The sequence below is a fragment of the Phallusia mammillata genome, chromosome 4 (assembly GCF_965637545.1).
Source record: "Phallusia mammillata chromosome 4, kaPhaMamm4.hap1.1, whole genome shotgun sequence".
In the NCBI taxonomy this organism is placed as follows: Eukaryota; Metazoa; Chordata; class Ascidiacea; order Phlebobranchia; family Ascidiidae; genus Phallusia; species Phallusia mammillata.
This window is the reverse complement of record NC_137255.1, coordinates 23217453-23235117: the sequence shown is the minus strand read 5'-3', so window position 1 is coordinate 23235117 and position 17665 is coordinate 23217453. Positions and strand designations below refer to the sequence as shown.

General features: G+C 37.2%; 2 protein-coding genes across 2 annotated transcripts; one reads left to right on the top strand and one right to left on the bottom strand.

The window, feature by feature from the left end:
• Positions 1–86: 86 nt before the first annotated feature.
• Positions 87–5308, bottom strand: LOC145222554 (solute carrier family 35 member G1-like). The gene is made up of 2 exons (XM_080088696.1): positions 1987–5308; positions 87–1481 (listed from the first exon to the last, which is right to left on the bottom strand). The coding sequence occupies exons 1-2, from the start codon at positions 2863–2865 to the stop codon at positions 1353–1355; spliced, it is 1008 nt and encodes a 335-aa protein (XP_079944822.1). The 5' UTR covers positions 2866–5308; the 3' UTR covers positions 87–1352.
• A 7101-nt stretch (positions 5309–12409) lies between these two features.
• On the top strand, positions 12410–15006 carry LOC145224959 (uncharacterized). The gene is made up of 4 exons (XM_080091595.1): positions 12410–12651; positions 13041–13193; positions 13593–13717; positions 13958–15006. The coding sequence occupies exons 1-4, from the start codon at positions 12499–12501 to the stop codon at positions 14184–14186; spliced, it is 660 nt and encodes a 219-aa protein (XP_079947721.1). The 5' UTR covers positions 12410–12498; the 3' UTR covers positions 14187–15006.
• The last annotated feature ends 2659 nt before the right edge of the window (positions 15007–17665 follow it).

The following is a 17665-nucleotide window of genomic DNA, read 5'->3' as shown; positions in this document are numbered from 1 at the left end:
GTTGAATTAACAAGTTGAAGGGCATTTTAAAACTCGCTAAACCGAAATATCGGTTCCGGTAGTTACTGTACAACACAATACAAGGCTACATTTCACTAAAATTTATTAACATTATTAGAAAAAAATAAACTTCGCATAGATTTGTTTTGTATCCAAACAAATTAGTTGGAACTTGACACACAAAACGATTAGCATAAATCAATTTAAAACATATAAATACTACACTCAGATTAATACTAATTTAATAGAACAGTGGTTCCCAATCGGGAAGGAATTTCTCCCAAAGGAAGAATTTACAACTTTGGGGGATGATTTTTTTAAATACGTGTGGTTTGTAAACAGACACTTTAGCACTGGAAATAAAACCTGTAAAGTTGAAAGACCCAATTTTTGAAATGATCTTTGTATAGTTTAGCATCTGCTATGTAGTCTATTGGGGAGGAATGAGAATGTTTTGAATTGTTGTGAGGAATTCGTACATAAAGGTTGGGAACCACTGCAATAGACCCTGCCGAGTTTACATGAACATGCTTTTGAAAGTACGGTTAACACTCGTGAATTAACACCTAATATCACTTTATAGTGACGACGACATGAAAATAAACGCATTTGAACGAAAATTGACATGAGATGGACCTAAAACATCGCACAGACTCTTTTAAGCACCATTCATGTTCGATTGCACATTCTATACTAAGCGGGAAGATTCGGATGATTAAGGGATTACGATTGCGTAGACATTTAACTAAACATGAAAAAACTAATCGCTAAATGGATTTCATAAGACAAAACTGTAGTCACGCAAAGTATAACAAAAATGCAACAGGAAAGTTAGAATCAAACCTATAAGTTTAACGGCAGAGAGTTGTGAGTGGGCCCAAAATTGAAGCCTAAACCTAGCGAACATATGTCACAAATGTAAAGTTTAAAGTCAGACCCGAATCAAGTCAAGCAACCTCAGCACAAACCCAACCCGAAAACCTGGGCCCGACTTACAACCCGAAAGTCAAAAAGTTTTCATCCAGACGTTACTTCATTCGAATTTACCAAACCGGCCTGAAATTGGAGCCCCAACCCAAATCGTTTTTTCAGAAGCCCGCTTAGGCCCGAAGAATTTAATTCACAGGAAAGATCTGGACAACAAACACAATAGACAATTGGTCTTGAACATAGCGTTTTAAGGCTGTGGGACTTTAGGTCAGGTCCAGCAACTGGCACAAAGTGTAAAATCAGGTCCGAGTCAAACCCGTTTTTTTTCACAGAAACCTAAGCCCGAACCTGGCCCGACTTACAACTCTGAACCAAACCCTACCAGCACTGTTACGCCACCAGGCGGTGATAAGCACAACGTATCAATCTGATTTGTTGTTTTTCCTTTTCTGGTTGTACAGTTTTCGCACTGCAATTATGAGCACTGTGGCAAAAATGAGACTTGCACCAATAAGACTGAGTGTTGTTGGAATATCATGAAGAACAATCACCTGAAAGAAGAAGATGGATTGAACAAACTGTACTAATAGATGAATTTGACACATTTTTACGTTTATTAAATACAGAAAAAGTACAACATAAGCTCATATAATCTACTGAAAAATTTTGTTTTTAAAAATGTTTTTGTTATACCTGAAAGAACATATTTTATCCCACCTTACAATACATGACATGTAATCTTCCATAAAACCTAGATTCTTATTTTTCTTTGATTTAACAGTATTCTTAAAAGAGAAAACAGTTTTGTTATAAATCTTTTTTGACATGAAATGGTAGTACCATCACCATGGTACCATAAAAGTCATCAAATTTTAGTAGGCGTGTTAGACTAGTGTGTTAAAAAACTGGTTATTAAATTTCTTCAAACTCTGCCGACAGGTAAGCAAAAGTAATGAGTTTAACGACCTTGCTCATTATGCTACATTCAGTAGGCTAGTTATAGTACAGAAGTCGTATTACGTTTAACATTAAGCTTCTGGGTGTATGTTTACTTACCTGCAGTATAAAGATTAGAACGATCTGAAATGCTCTGACCACCGAAAAGGTTCCCGCTCGTTCGTATTTAAGTCCTATTGTCATTCCGAGTTGTCCAAGAACTCCAATCAAACCCATTACAAACACAAAAGGCAAGTCCGACCAGCAAGGGAAGCGAAATGATCCCGTTGCTGCAGTCAGAATGGTTGTCGTGATCGAACCAATTATGGAATAATATATGATGTTCAACATGGGCGGCGTACGGGCAAGTTTTCTAACAATGATATATGTGATTGCTAGGAGCACTGCCCTGGTGATCCCAAAGAGTATTCCTATCAAGACTTCGGTATCGAATTCCGCGGTTCCCATTAGAAACGGCGGCTTTGCCATCAGGAAAACGCCGGTAAGGGTTAAAACGCATAGAAATCCGTCGAGAATAGTCAACGACTCGCCCAAGCACAGACAGGCGAATAACATCGTAAATATTGTGTTGGTAAAGGAAATTGTCACTGCGTCTCCTACAGGAAGACGAACGATCGCTTGGTGTTCACACATCGCGCCAGTAGAACCTGCTAAACCTCTCAGCACCAAAAACCAGAAGGAGCCCTTTGGCCCAACAAAGCTTTGACCCGTTGTGCAAGTCCTGTATGTCGCAAATGGCAGCAGAATTAGCAACTGCACATAACATCGCGACGCTGTAATCTGAATTGCGTCGATGGAACTTATCATTTTAACTACGAGAGAGTTCAAAGCTACCATAACAGACGAAAAAATACAACACAGAATTCCGAAGCCCACGAAAGGAGGTATAAGTCGTTTGTTTTCCTCTTTTTTGTCCTCGGTCGGTTCTCCTTTAGCGGAAATTACCTCACTGCTTCCACTTTTAGGGGAATCCCCCATCTTTGCCCTGATATATTGTCCGACTACAGATGCAACAGTTTTGGTCAGATTTTATTTTACTATGTCGCCAAATACATTATCAAGCGAGTGAGCGCAAGGCAATGCACACAAAGATTTTCCTGTTAAACTGTAATGCAAACAAAAGGTAAATGACTGTACCGAACACGAAAATCACCTTGTACAATCAAAAAGTTTTTCAGCAACACGACAAAATTCACCAACCTATCTTAAAGGGACAAAACAGAAAAACTGTTAAACATAAAGCTCTGAATTAAACAACATTTCTCCTGCTGTCAAATAAGGCAACTAGGCTTGTCTGATGCAACATTGCCCTAAGCAACTTGTTGGTTCAGCAACCGCGCGCAACTATGCCTCTGTGCCTTCTTGTTTTAGTGTAAACATTACCCCGTTGCCGAAGCCTATGTAGCGAACACTATCCAGGCACTGGTTTAGGTTTCAAAACTGCATGCTGAAGTTTACAGTCGCTGACTTTAATCGAGTAACAACCAAAGACTGAACCCATCGCATGCAATTGTTTCAATTAATTGCCTGTTTCCGTTTAAAGCGCAACTAGCTAGTAAACTTGTTTTTACGTAAAGGTTATGTGAAAAAGTTGGGACAAAAAGTAGCAGTGTTGTGGCATAGAAAAAAACAATCACCACATTTGCTGTAGTGCAATATCTAAAAACAATAAATCGATAACTAACTTGCTGTTACTGACAATGCTTTGTAGTAACTGCAACACTGTGCAACTGGAGCGCGGGTTCTATCTATCGAACTATTTGTTCTTTTACTTTTTTAGTTTGTTTCGTTTGCAGCCACTTCTGGAGCGGTGAATATTTTTGCGGTGCGAAATAAATCCCCACAACCCAACAACTGAAAAATCATTTAAACAGTTGTCATGAACTAACATCAGATATTGTTTCCTTTAATGTATGGGCAAAATTTAACCCCGTATTCCAAATCAGAATTGGCATATTAAACGCCTATATTAATAATTTTCACTATTCCATTAAAGTTGATTTGGAGCGGTTGCCAGCACCGTAAGTAAAAGGGGATCCCCCTGTTATAAAACTAATCACGTTGTGTATAGTGCGATTTGCGGACTACACGCGTTGTAATGAAGTTGTTAGCTTAATATGATTTTTTTGTACAGTTGCAATAAAATAATCACGCTTTAGCAGACGATTTTGTAATGGTGAATTCGTGTTAAACTGATGTGCATTGAAGCGTGACTAAGAAGTGGACTTTTCAAAAACATCACATTATGTTGGGATTATAGCTAGGAATCTTTTTATGGCTGTTTGATATTCTTCAATTATTTAGTTTTAATTACACCGAAAAATGAGGAAACAACAAATTATGGCAACAACTAAATATCCAGCACTGCAAATCTTCCATTAGCTGTAATAGTTAAGTAGGTCCACCAAAATCTTATTGGTTATACATCGGTCATGCATACAGCCATACACTATACTATACTATCTTTACCAAACCACATACAGCCACAAAAAAATTCTTGCTCATTAAAAAAATACAAAAGGAAACCTAAAGGTAAATGATTTGTAAACCAAACAATAAAGTCTCAAAAAACTTTTTCCTGGCAAAACACTACAAAGATATCATTATTTACAAACTGCTTTTTGAAAAACTGAAGAAATCAAACATTAAAATAAAATTCCAGACAAAGAGAATAAATCAAATAATTGAACAGAAAGTAAAACTTTTTATAGCAGCTGTCAATATACAACAAAAACTTGCATGTTTGGACAACATGTAACTTGCACTTTGAATTACATTAAATATGTTTTTAATATAGTGCAACAAGTAAGGTAAATACTAAACAAGCATGTCGCCTACCACACGTATAGTGTTCATGAACATTAATATATTATGATTTCCATAAAACTTAACCCTGACCAATCTTGTGGCCCTTGTATGGCCTAACCCAGTAATGATTTTATATCTGCCTAACCCAGTAAAAAATTAACAACTTTTATAGCACATCATACTAATCGGAGTTAGGTCAATAATAATAACACAACAAATACTGAGATAAGTAAACAATAAATTACTTGTTTAGCTTTTAATAATAATGCTTATTGGGGTTAAAAAAATCATCCACTATACAATAACTTCTATTAAATTAAACAATTAAGTTCGCAAAATGACAACTTGTCAATTAATGTGGATGTTACAACATAGTGAATATACTTTTAAGGATTTGCAAAACCAACTATATAGGCCGAATGACCAAAAATGTTGTTATCTATTCAACTTCAATATACCAGTAACAGTACATGAAAAAAAATTAACAGTCGGCCAAAACCTTTGTAGTATTATGAACACTGATCAATTATGATGCATCGCATACAAAAAAATACAAAAAATATATCATTGTTTTTCATGCAACACGGTTCAGACTTTTGCAATAACCAGTAACTGCTCATCTGGAACGGCATATGCGCCAGTCGGCAACCAAGCGTGAAATGACCTTTTCACTTGTTTCAGTGACGCGCTGCCGGTAGGATTCTATGGGGCGCCGTTGTCGAAAAAATTAAGTTGCCGCAACTTAATTTTTTCGACAACGGCGCCTTAAGGCCGTTTTAAAAACAAACAAAAAACTTGCAAGATAGCTAACTTGCGGCAACTTAGCGTTGCAAGTTAGCTAACTTGCTGCAAGTTAGCTATGTTTCGTTGCAGGTTAGCTATCTTGCTGCAACTTAGCTATCTTGCGGCAACTTAATTTATTCGACAACGGCGCCCCATAGGATTCTAGGCATCGTTGGATCAGGTTAATCCATTTTAAAATAACAAATGTGCCATCTTTTGTCGAAAAATGTAAAACCTGGGCCAACTTAATTACTGAAATACGCATAGGCTACATATAAGGTACCTGCAGCTAACAAGGCACATTAAAAACCTATTGCGTATAACTGAATAACCATTTAACCGTTCCAGGCCAAATTCGGCATGATTGTTGCAGAGGTTGATATTAAACATCCATTAGATTTTGAGGACGTTTGCAAGTTTTGTTTTTGTAGAATAACAATTAAAAAAAAATTAAAACTTGTGCCTTAATACAAACCTATGCTGTTAATAAAGCCCAACATTTTCATGTTTTTAAAAATAGTCTAGAAACCAATCAGACTCATTTATACTTTGCTTCGGTCAAATAAAAGTTCAAACAAGCAACGTTATTAACTCATATTACACATATACTGTTAACTAAGACATATAACCAGGGGCGGCTCGTGCTAGGGTGCTGCGGAGCTGCAGCACCCCTAGATATTTTACTTAATATTCCTACCACAACATTAAAGATAACTTTCATGATACTTATTTTTTTATTGTTAAGTATAATTTTTATAAGTATAATTTCCGCCTTGATCGGCATTTTTTTCATTTAAAAAAAAATTATGGCATTAATATGTTATCTATGGTGGAACTGCAGCTCCAGTTTGGTAGAGCTACTAAAGTACTAACACGATACGTTTCTCTTGATCCAAAAGTGCTTAGGGCTATTAGGGTTGGGGTAAGGTATTAGCACTTAAAATTCAATAAAACTAACCCCAAAAATTAGTTACTAATGTACAAATTTTATGTAAATATTTCCCAACCCAGCCCATTTATAGCCGCTAAATAAATAATTCAGCTCTTTACGCCACCTATCGAAAATTAAGCACTTTTGGATCAGGAGAAACGTATCGTGTTAGTAGCTCCAGGGTTGCCAATTTGGCGGTTTTGCCGCCAAATACCTCAAAATTGGCGTTTTTTTAATGTAGTTGGCACCAAAAATAGCAACTGGCGGTTTGGCGGATATTTTTGTAAAATTTGGCGGTTTATGGAAATGGTTGGCACCTAATTGTTTTATTTGGCGTTTTTGCTTTTTTGCAAAGGTTTGCGCTTCTAAAACAACAAATTACTGCTTCAATCCGCTAGCTGCGCCATTACAATGGGTAGGTTCTGTTTCATTGAATTCCCGTATACGTCACACAAGCCCTTTTTGACAAATCAATGCAACAATTAAGAAAAAAATATTAACTGTGGGCTAAAGGAGTTTGTTGGACATCATAAAGTTTGTGTTCCAGAAAACGTGTCAGCGCCGGCAAGTAGCATCGAGTTTATTTAGTTTAAAAAGTTCAACAATGTCATGCAAAAAGTGGAAACCATCATACGACAGCGAGCGAAAGTATAACAGAAAGTAGGTGGACACTTTTAAGTGGTTGAAGAAGGCTGTTGACGGTTCGGAAAACGGATATTGCAAGGTTTGCCATCGTACTATTGGGCCACGGTTAAGTAAGTTCAAAAAGCACGAACAGACAGAAAACCACCGGGAAAAATTACCATTTAAAGGACAGGCTACACTTAACCTGACAAAGAATCCTAATTCAAATATTAACGACAAGGTTAAAGCAGCCGAATTGCAACTAGCCGTAAGCATGACTTGTCATTGTGCCATGCGTTCAGTCGATTACCTAGGGCAGGGGTCACCAAACTTTTTTTTACTGCGGGCCGGATAAGTTTAATAATGATTCGCGCGGGCCGCACAGTTTTCATACCCCAACGCTGCCTTTCCAAACTTAGCCCGCGAGGCGATTTTTATAGGGGCGCCAAGATATGGTCTTTCTACCAACCCATTTAAAGTCCAGTGATGCGACTTTTAAACTGTATAGTTAGACTTATATTTAGGACAATGCTTGTATATTCCGTCAAAAGTAACCAAAAAAGGCGATTGTTTGCGCACAATTAACACTTGTTTGTGACGTAACAAACTGGTTTTGTTTCAACCCTGGGCGTTGTAATCCTATGTCACTACGTAACATGAATTCTACATATCGCGACAGGAAAAGTTTCGTAAGGAGTAGATTAATTTTTAAATGCTACAAAATTATCAATATGATTTGGCAAACCAAAAAATGTGGTCGCGGGCCGGATAAAATGACCTCGCGGGCCGGAAGTAAAATGCTTAATTGTGAGTAAACAAAATCCTTAAGGCGGCATTTTGTGCGCATGCAGCGTTTAAGGCAAAAACGATGTTTTGGGAGTGATTTTTAAAGAATTGTTGGTAAAACTGATTAAAAATGTACACCGTCAGGTGGTGCTCTTAGATCTTTCTGGTTCTGGCCGTGCTGGAGAATAAAGTTGTTATTTTTGTAACCGCACGGTGTACACTGGTAAACGGTTATGCGTAGATATTATAATTATAAATTCTCTACTGACCAGATTTTAAGTATGGATCAGTTTATAATACCTATTAAGCAATATTTATAGATGATAATACTCGTTATCCTGCTATTTCTGTAAAATTCGTTTGGCGGTATTTTTGGCATCAAACATTTTTGGTTTGGCACTTTTTTGTTGTGTTTGGCGCTTTTTTAAGAGTTTTTGGCACTATTCTGCGTTTTTTATCTGGCAGCCCTGAGTAGCTCTACCCTCCAGTTTCATGACGAATCGTGACGTTTCATGACGTTTTGCACTTGTGCGCATGCGCACGTGGAAAAGCTATATGCCGGGCGAAATAGGCGACAGGGTGCTGCGGCTCGCGCAGCTCCACCAATCACGCAGCGTGTAAACCGGCCTGTAATAGTTGTGTTGTCTGTTCCGGCTTCCGGGTCTACTGTGCTCCAAAACCAAACCGGTTTGCTATATTCTTAGGTTCGACTGTGAGTACAGTTAAATAATTATTTTGCCATCTTTTCATTTATTTGTTTAAAGGTTAGTCGTGAATTTTTAAGATGACTGTAAGTGGGCTTCAGTTTTTGCAGTTATCATTGAATTAAAAAGTGTATATACCACTTTGAAAAAGAAAAAAGGTCATCTAACACTTTGAAAAGTCACGATTAACCTTTATAATAAAAACCTGAATAGAAAGTTACGAGAACTGGGATAAAACATCTGCTATTTCAAATATGTCATGCAGGAATAAGCAACCACAAGAACTACTCAGTTTTAGTTTTGAATGATATAACAAAGAAAAAATAGCTTTGTGACTGTGAAGTTAAATGCCTTACTGAAATTCAGGCAATATTAAATGCAGAACAAACAATTGCACAAGCAACAGGAATTTTGAAATACCTTAGTGATGGCAATTTCAAGTTTTGGTTTCTTAACACACCATGTGGACAGTATTTGCAACCAAGTGCAATCTTGTGTATTGATATAATGAACATGTACTGTTTCTCTAAACCAGGGGTTCCCAACCTTTTTACGACCTCGTACCACTTGGACGCTCTGTACTGCCACGCGTACCACTTCTTGCAGAACAACTAATTTGATCGAATCATATTTTATGGAGAATAATAATATTGGCCTGTTAAAATAACACCAAAGCACAATACCTAAATTTGATGAGATTTTTATTTCTTGCATTTTCGCTGCTTGACATGATTAACGCCCACTGTACCACAGCGTTGTATGGTTTTTCAAAGCAGCTATGCTTCTTGTTGTCAATTGACTTGATCGTAATGATACGACACAACAGGAGTAGTTACGTAACAATAAGATTAGGCTTAGGTAACGTTTTTCTGTAAACAAAACTAGATAAACAAAACAAGTTGTGAATCCAGGTTTTTGTGAAAAAAACGAAATCTACTCGCGTACCACCTGAAAGACCTTCGCGTACCACTAGTGGTACGCGTACCACAGGTTGGGAACCGCTGCTCTAAACAGTAGCTGCTAAATTGCTTCGCAGGAAATGTTTCTTAAGAATGAACATTCTACAGGGGAGATAGTAGTGACCACCAAGCATATCCTGTTGTTAGAAAAGTTACTGAAACTTTTAAAAAGAAAAGCCAGTTAGCCAGCAATTTCCATGAGTCTCTCAAAGGCAAAACGGTTCTCGTCAACACTGAAAAGGATGCACACTTTTCTAAGGAACACCATTATTTCCAAAGAGGCTTGGAAATCAAGGAAGCAGCTATTGATTATTTTGCTCAAACTATAACTTTATGATTCATTTTGGTTGTAAAATAGAAGCACAAGGTTTAATAATATGTTTCAAATTTAAGTGAGAGTGTTGTAATTTTCAAAGCTTGAAGAGTTTTGCACTTTCAAAAAAGGAATTATAAGCTATTTGCCACCAAATAAACCAGCAAGTATAGCAGTTAAGAAACTTAAAAACAATTAATAGTTGTACACAAAAATTAAAAAAAGATGTTGAATAAAATAAACAAGTTCTGACGCAAATGAAATGTGCTTGTTCAATTTGTCAGTTATGATGCAAATAAAAAGCTTTATGGCTAGTTTTTTTGTGGCAATTATAATCTGTGAAGTGTCATAGAATATGTTGAAAATGCTGACTGTGGCTATAAGTTACTTGATACATGACCATATTATTGACTGAATAGCAAGTGTGTTAGTTGGTAGTCATTGTTATAACCAGTTTTACTTAAATGTTGTCCAACTGAAATACTTCGACCTTTTTCGACTCATTTATTACTAATTTTTTTGTATGTACTGTTGTTGTGTTTTACTGTATTTACAACCGCTTCGTTTTGAGTCTGTGTCACGTGCGTTTTTGTGCCACATTATTACTGCATGTTATTGAGTTTGATCCGACGCTGTGCAAGTAAACAAAATTCCCCAATGATACCGTCTGTTGTTTACACTCGTGCGCATTATTACGTAACAACCATTACGTCACAATGGAGTTGCCAATTAAGATTTGTATTAACTTGTTTTTCTACACAAAACAATGGCTAGAAAACTAGAAATGTGGCTTTTCTATATATTGCCAACTTATATGAGTTCAATAAAGGCTAAAATTTGGAGCAGCACCCCCAGAAATTTTAGGCACGAGCCGCCACTGCATATAACTGTTAATCTGAAGGTACTAAAAAAAGAATAAACGCGGAAAATCAGCCAGCAGCCACTGCCGCTGGCATCGCTAGCTGCAACCGTCAACCGCGTCTGGTGTGCAGAGCCCGTAAGGCACTGAATTACAAATATGCCAGCAAAGAAGCAAGACTACTAGTCTACTACCAATGTGAGTTTAGCGTTAAATTCTCTATTGAGTGGTAAAGCATGGTTACGGATTATGTACGATGACGTTGAAGGCAAACCAGAGTTTGACCGCAAAATAAACAGGGCAGAGCTCAAATAAAAAATCTGCCAAGTTCTGTTAAATATGCCAGACCATTAGGAGCCTATAAGCATAAAAAGTTACTGTAAGTTTTTGCTTAAATGAGTGTATTGTAAAGTTTTTAGGTGTAGAGCAGGGGCGGGCAACTTCTCCAGTCGGCGGGCCTGATATGGGAAAATGAAGTACTTGGCGGGCCGGACTCCTGAATCGATACATTAATCGCGTATTTATCCAGTGATTTAAAACGGATTTTTGACCACCTAAACAAAATACATTCAAGAACATCAAAAATACAATACAGTCCAAACAATCTAACTGATATAACATAAAATTATTAACCACAGCAAATGTAATGCATACACAACAGACTTAGATTCTATACTGAAACACTAACTAGGCTACACGTGTGGAAAGTGGAAACAAAGGAAACCGTGAAAGCAGGCCACACACACGGTTGGCAGTTATGTCGTAACAATGGACGCATGGTGCAATGGTAACAGCGGCGGGAAAGTTTTGCTATTGGGGCGAGTTACTGTCCGTTACAACTATAATTTGACGCAGTAAGCAAGTAGTGGGGGATTGAGGCAGACTGTGGCCGCGGGCCACATTATCATGTAAGACCTGAAACTGTCTGCGGGCCGCTCAAAATCCCTTCGCGGGCCGTATGTTGCCCACCCCTGGTGTAGAGACTAGCTATAGATCAAGCGATAACACAATAGTTTTCCAACCAGCAGTTACACATCAAAGTTACACTGGTGAAACTTTGGGCTGTAACATTTGGTTACTGAATAGATTTTCAAAATGGGACAGCTGTTAGACAGACAGGACAATTGAGTATCAGATGCAGTTAAGATTCGTAAACGCTTCTTGCTTTATTCTGATAAGAAGGTATGGTGGTTTTTGGCTGTCTTAGGACTGCAAACCGCTGTGGGCAGTTGTTTCCAGGAGCATTGTTAAAGCGCCCAGTCACGCAAATACTTAATTAGTCAATACAATACAAAAAAACATTGAAGAAATCAATACAAAAAGAAAACAGTACAAGAAGAAAACAGTCAATAAAAACAACATTTAAGTGTTAGGTATTAGCCTATATCGGTATCGCTACAAAATTTGCGACTGCCTGCGGTTACGACATGTCGTAGAACAAGCACAAAAAAAGGTATTGTACTTCAGCGATAAAGGCCAGGACAAAAAAATGTTATATTCCAACAGCAGTAGAATTAGAGCAACTAATATGCAGTTTGTGTGCAACAACGTCAAGACATTTTTGGGTTGAACAAATCGATGACTTTGAGGAAAAGTATGCGTATTAAGGAACTTATTTATAATTCGCGTTTATAGCTAAAACTGCCAGCTGGCGAGTATGCGTGCATGTAAGTTACGACAGGAAGTAATTACTTTAACGATTCCATTGTATAGTTTTAGGTTTAGAAACTGAATTTTGATCACGCAATAACGATATAAGTTTTTCTCAACTATTGCAGTTATAGATCAAAAACACCTTATTGATCCTCCTTGTAGCTTTTGGTTATTGAAAAGTATTTAAAGATATGGACAGCCGTTTCAGCACAAGACGGTTGACAGTAGAAGACGCAGCAGAGATTCGTACACTGCTCTTGCTTTATTTTGATGAAGAAGTTACCTCAAAGTGCTTGCAACTATCGGTCACTGAGAAGGACTCCTTTATGGACACATACGTGGAGGTAATGTATTGCACAACATTTGTTGGTCAACTGCATAAGCTGAAGATTTAATATCAGCTTGATCTTTAACAACTTTTTACCCTTAGTTATATCATTTTCGTAGCCTAGTAAATTTGACAGGTATACTGCAATGGAATTTGGATTGAGAAATAATATAACTATGACAATGTGAACATTTATGCACTACTTGGATCAGCCTTTTTGTGTTTATTACCGACCAGCAAGAACTAAACAATCACACAGAAATCATAATACGCGAAACCCACTTTCGACTGTAAAGTCAATTTAACTGGTATACTGATCTTTTTTAGGCCCCCTTTGAAATTGTACGCCATTGTAAAACATACGGTGTATTGCGATTTCGTTTTTGACAGTGATTTTTACCACAGTTCGTTGTCCCGCAAGGCGTATCGGTAGGAGTCTTTGATCTCAAATCCAATGAGATGTGTGGTTGCGTTTTTGCCACAGAGTGGAACAAATTCCTCCACCCAGGGAGTTATGAAACTGGCAAACACACCCCTTCTCTCAATAAAACAATTGAGGTAAGCAACACTGAAATTATATTTCTATCCTGTTATATGTTTGCTTTCATTTTTGTAAGAACGCTCTAGTTAAAATTAGCAATTAACTTAGAAGCCAAGCTTAATTAAGCTGCAGACAGTGCACACTGTTTCGACCTACAAGGTCTCATCAGTGCAGCTGGTGACGAAAGATCCGTCGTATGAGCTAATGCAGCACTTCAGTTTGTTGGGAGCAGTAAGCTGAAAAGTCGTGCCTCGTCAACCTGTTTTATGCCACAACTGACCGTTAACGACTTATTATAAGTTGATTCGATGATTTTATTTTGATAATTAAATGTGATCCAAGCTTTATTGTTCATTAAAATCATATTGCCTTTTAACATTGAAAATATCGTGAATATTATCGCAAGCACTTTTCAGTTCGATGAATTCATGTTAGAAGACATGCCACGAATTGTGAATAACCGAACTTATTTGCACTTGGAGGTCATAATAGTAAATCCAAAATTCCAACGTCAAGGTCTAGGAGTTCATCTAATGCAAAGGTTAGTGTTGTGGCGTTTAAATCTACCCATGCGTACGCAATATCCCATTGGGAATGTTTTCAAATATTTGGGAATAAAACGGATATTTAGCAGGTGCAAAAATCGATACAACAACAAGGCAAATTCGTTTATAATTTCTCTTTAAATGATCAAAAAGTCGAATATCCCCATCAGATTGACTTCTGGCATGTAACCCAGTGTGATAAACGGCAAAATTATTCGATGTGTTTATTTCACCAGTTTCGAGGATATAGCGTTGGAGAAGAAATTTGAAATGGTTATTGGAGTTGCTAATACCAATAAATCCGTGCAACTGATGAAGAAAATGGGATTTCATCTTCATAATTACGTTCTGTATTCGGAATATAAGGACCCAGCCACCGGTGAAGCAATCTTTCAGAACATTCCACCACCCGACACTGGTGCTGTGTTTTGCTACAAAGTCATGTCTTCTAAGCGAGGCGGTTAAAAAATCCAGTGGTTTGGTTTAGAGCAGTGGTTCTCAACCTTTTAAGTTTGCGGACCGGTAAACTTTCTAAACAAATTTTGCGGACCGGTGGACTTTAAAAAACAACCCAAAATGCAATTACGACAAAAAGATGTAATTCAAAAGACGTATGAAAAATTCAATTTAATGACAAGTTTGCTGCTGTCTGTTTGATATCATACGTGTTAAACGCAGCGGTTCTTTCAGGTATAAAAAAATAAATTAAGACATAAATTTGTAATTTATTTGGCGGACCGGCAGAAAAGTTGACGCGGACCGGCGGTTGAGAACCACTGGTTTAGAGTGTTTACTTCACAGCGGAGTTGTCTGTTAATCGGAATGTATTTTTTAACTTGCAAACTGATTCTTACCCGACATATCGCCTAAATTAATTGCTTTGATTAGTTTCGGCATTTCGCAAAAGCGCAAAGTGGAATTTGCTATTTTCTGCTACTGCTGTATGCAATCATTCGGTGAATAAAAGAGTAAACAAAATTGCCAAAGTTTGGACTAGTAGGCCAACACCGACGTTAAAGATGTTTGGCTGACCTTAGTAATGGTTTGTGTAATCAAGGTTGCAGGACAAAGCTTGTGGAAGTTTGAACCACGCGAGTAGAGAACTTATTGCGTTGACCCACAGTGCGTCGACCTGCTAAAATACACTTTGCGTTGATCTGCTGAAACGAATTATAGAAAAACTTGCAACATAGCATAACAACAAAAAGAAAACTTTGTGATGAATCAATCATGTTTTCGTGAAATAATTTTTGTGATAAATGTGTGTTACCCGAATTAAAATTTAAACCAAGTTCTCCATTTCAACATTAATCTTAATTGCATTATGTTGTCCACTAGCAACAATCATATAAAGTAGTATGTAGCCGTCTAAAAGTGGTTGTTCAAATAGCGCACTGCAATTGTTTTCAGACGCATTGTGAGGGTCTTTAGTATGTTATTGATATTGCCACTGAGCTTGTATAGCATCTCTTGCAGAGTCCAGTTAATAAGTAGCCGTGGTTGCAGCACGTCGCTAAACAAGCACGATAAAAAGATATTGAACGTTAGCGATGGACAGAAAGGCCAGAAAAGAAAGTCGTGTCAAGGTGTGATTGGTGCAAAGTTTGGGCTGAAACGTTTTTTCAAATAACTAACATCGTCAATGATATTAAATCCTGTTTATTTTAGATTTTGAAGCAGTAAAACCCACGATCGAATTTAAAAAACTAACAGATCAAACACCTTAAAAAGAAGCAAAAAAATTTTTATAACATGGACAGTTGATTTTATGTGAGATTCTTGACATCAAAAGATAAAGAAATAATTCTCAAAATTGGTGAGGTTTATTGGGAGGAAGAAGTGACTTCAAAATGTTTACAACTTTCGCCGGCTGAGAAGGACGTTATCATGGAAACTTATATGAAGGTCAGATGCTTTCTATTTTATTTTCTGGGTAGTAATTAGCCGTTCTATATTTTCAGTTTGTTGTTCCTCAAGGTGTGTCTTTTGGGGTGTTTGATGTGAAATCAGATGAATTATGCGCTTGTACTTTGTCTACACGACAGGATGGTTATCCACACGAGGAGAATTATAAAATTAATGAAAATACTCCTTCCCTTACTAAGATATTACGGGTGAGATGTAGCTTTACGATAATTAAACCTTAGAGTGAGTTTTATCTGTTTATTTGTCTCTTTTGTAAATCTTTATTTTAAAATTGAATCCATAAAGGTATTTAGTTTTTAGAAAAACATAAACTTTTAAAAACAAAACATAAAAAGAGTTTTTAAGAGTCCGTAGAAAGTTTGCACAGATATTTGAGACCTAAAATGTAGACGTGTGTCAATTACCTCAGTTCGACGAAGTGGTGTTAAAAGACATGCCACGACTTGTAAACAAACGAAGATATCTACACATAGATGCTGTGGTTGTCAGCCCAAATTTTCAACGTCAAGGGCTTGCAATGTACATAATGCGAAGGTGATTTCAAAATTTTCAGTCTCTATTTTAAATTTTACAGTTTTTTGCTGTTTAATCTTCTTTACTACCTTTCCAGCAAAACCGTTATATAATGTAAATTCCAAACGTAACCTATTAAAATAGCTGCCGACAACGTTTTGGCCTAGACCAGCGGTTTTCAAACTGGGGTTCGCGGTCCTTTAGGGGTCCGTCAGGCAATTTTGGGGGGACCGCGAAAAAGTTGAAGTACCTCTATAATCTTATTTGGCGTCGGTTTGTGCCACTGAATCAGTTCAAATCAAAGTATAATTGAGAACAAACTGTCTCCATTGCTAAACATTTGCCTTTATTGCATGACAACTAACAAAAGGCAATTGTTCTCGCACAATCGTAATGTTTTCGTCTTGTTAGTAATGTCCAATTTTGCATAACTAGCTAAAATCCTGCAATCAACTTCTGTTTTTCTGACATACACATTCAGCCTTAAGGACCGCGAGCCCTCGAAATAATGGCAAAGGGATCGTTTTGAAAGAAATATGAAAAAGTTTGAGAACCACTGGCCTAGAAGGTCATGTTATTGTAGCTGGTGACAGGACATTGGCCGTAGGCTATACTGCGGCAATCTAGTTCGTTGCATTGAACTCATTGTAGCGGGGAATAATTAACTAGTTAGTTTTGTCAAAGGTTTTAAGTTAAAAATTGCCGAACATTGCTGTCAGTAATACAAACAAACTGTTGTAATATTTTCCTCCTCTTTACAGCACTGTACACTGTTACCAATATGGTTTAGATGCGAGGAAATAGCGCTTAACAAAATGTGCGATATGGTAACTATTGTGGCCAATACTTATAAGGTAAAGGAGATGGTGAAAAAATTGGCCTACCAACTTAGTGATGAGGTTTTCTACTCAGTGTACAGAGATGCTGTCACCGGTGAAGCAGTTTTCAAAGATATTCCATATCCACATACTGGTTCAGTGTTTTGCTACAAAGTTCTTCATCCAATACATTTGTACAAAATTTGCTTAAATGCAAACCTTAAATTAGTAATTTATCACTTATTGTTTTTATTTAATCGCTTTGTGCATCCTTCTGCAAGTGCCCAGCCGTTTTATTTATGTACGTTTTAAGGGCCAGTAAAACAAATATCATTTTTTAATGATTGTAATAATTTGAATAAGTTTGTCACTTTTATTAAAGTTTACCTGAAGAAAATGGAATATAAAACTGCAATTTGTAATATATACCTGTTTGTGATAGTATAAAGTGATTGATTCGGGCCTGACTTTACACTTTGTGTCAGTATTTTTTTTTGAATAAATTTAACTAGCTAGGTAGCCAATTGCGGGACCTGACCTAATATCAAACAGCGCCTTGTTCAAGACCGATTGTCTAGTTTGATATTAGGTCAGGTCCCGCAATTGGCTACCTAGCTAGTGTAGCACGCCTGCCTCGATGACGACTTGTTAAAGGCGGCTACAATGTAAACTATGATGTTCATTGGA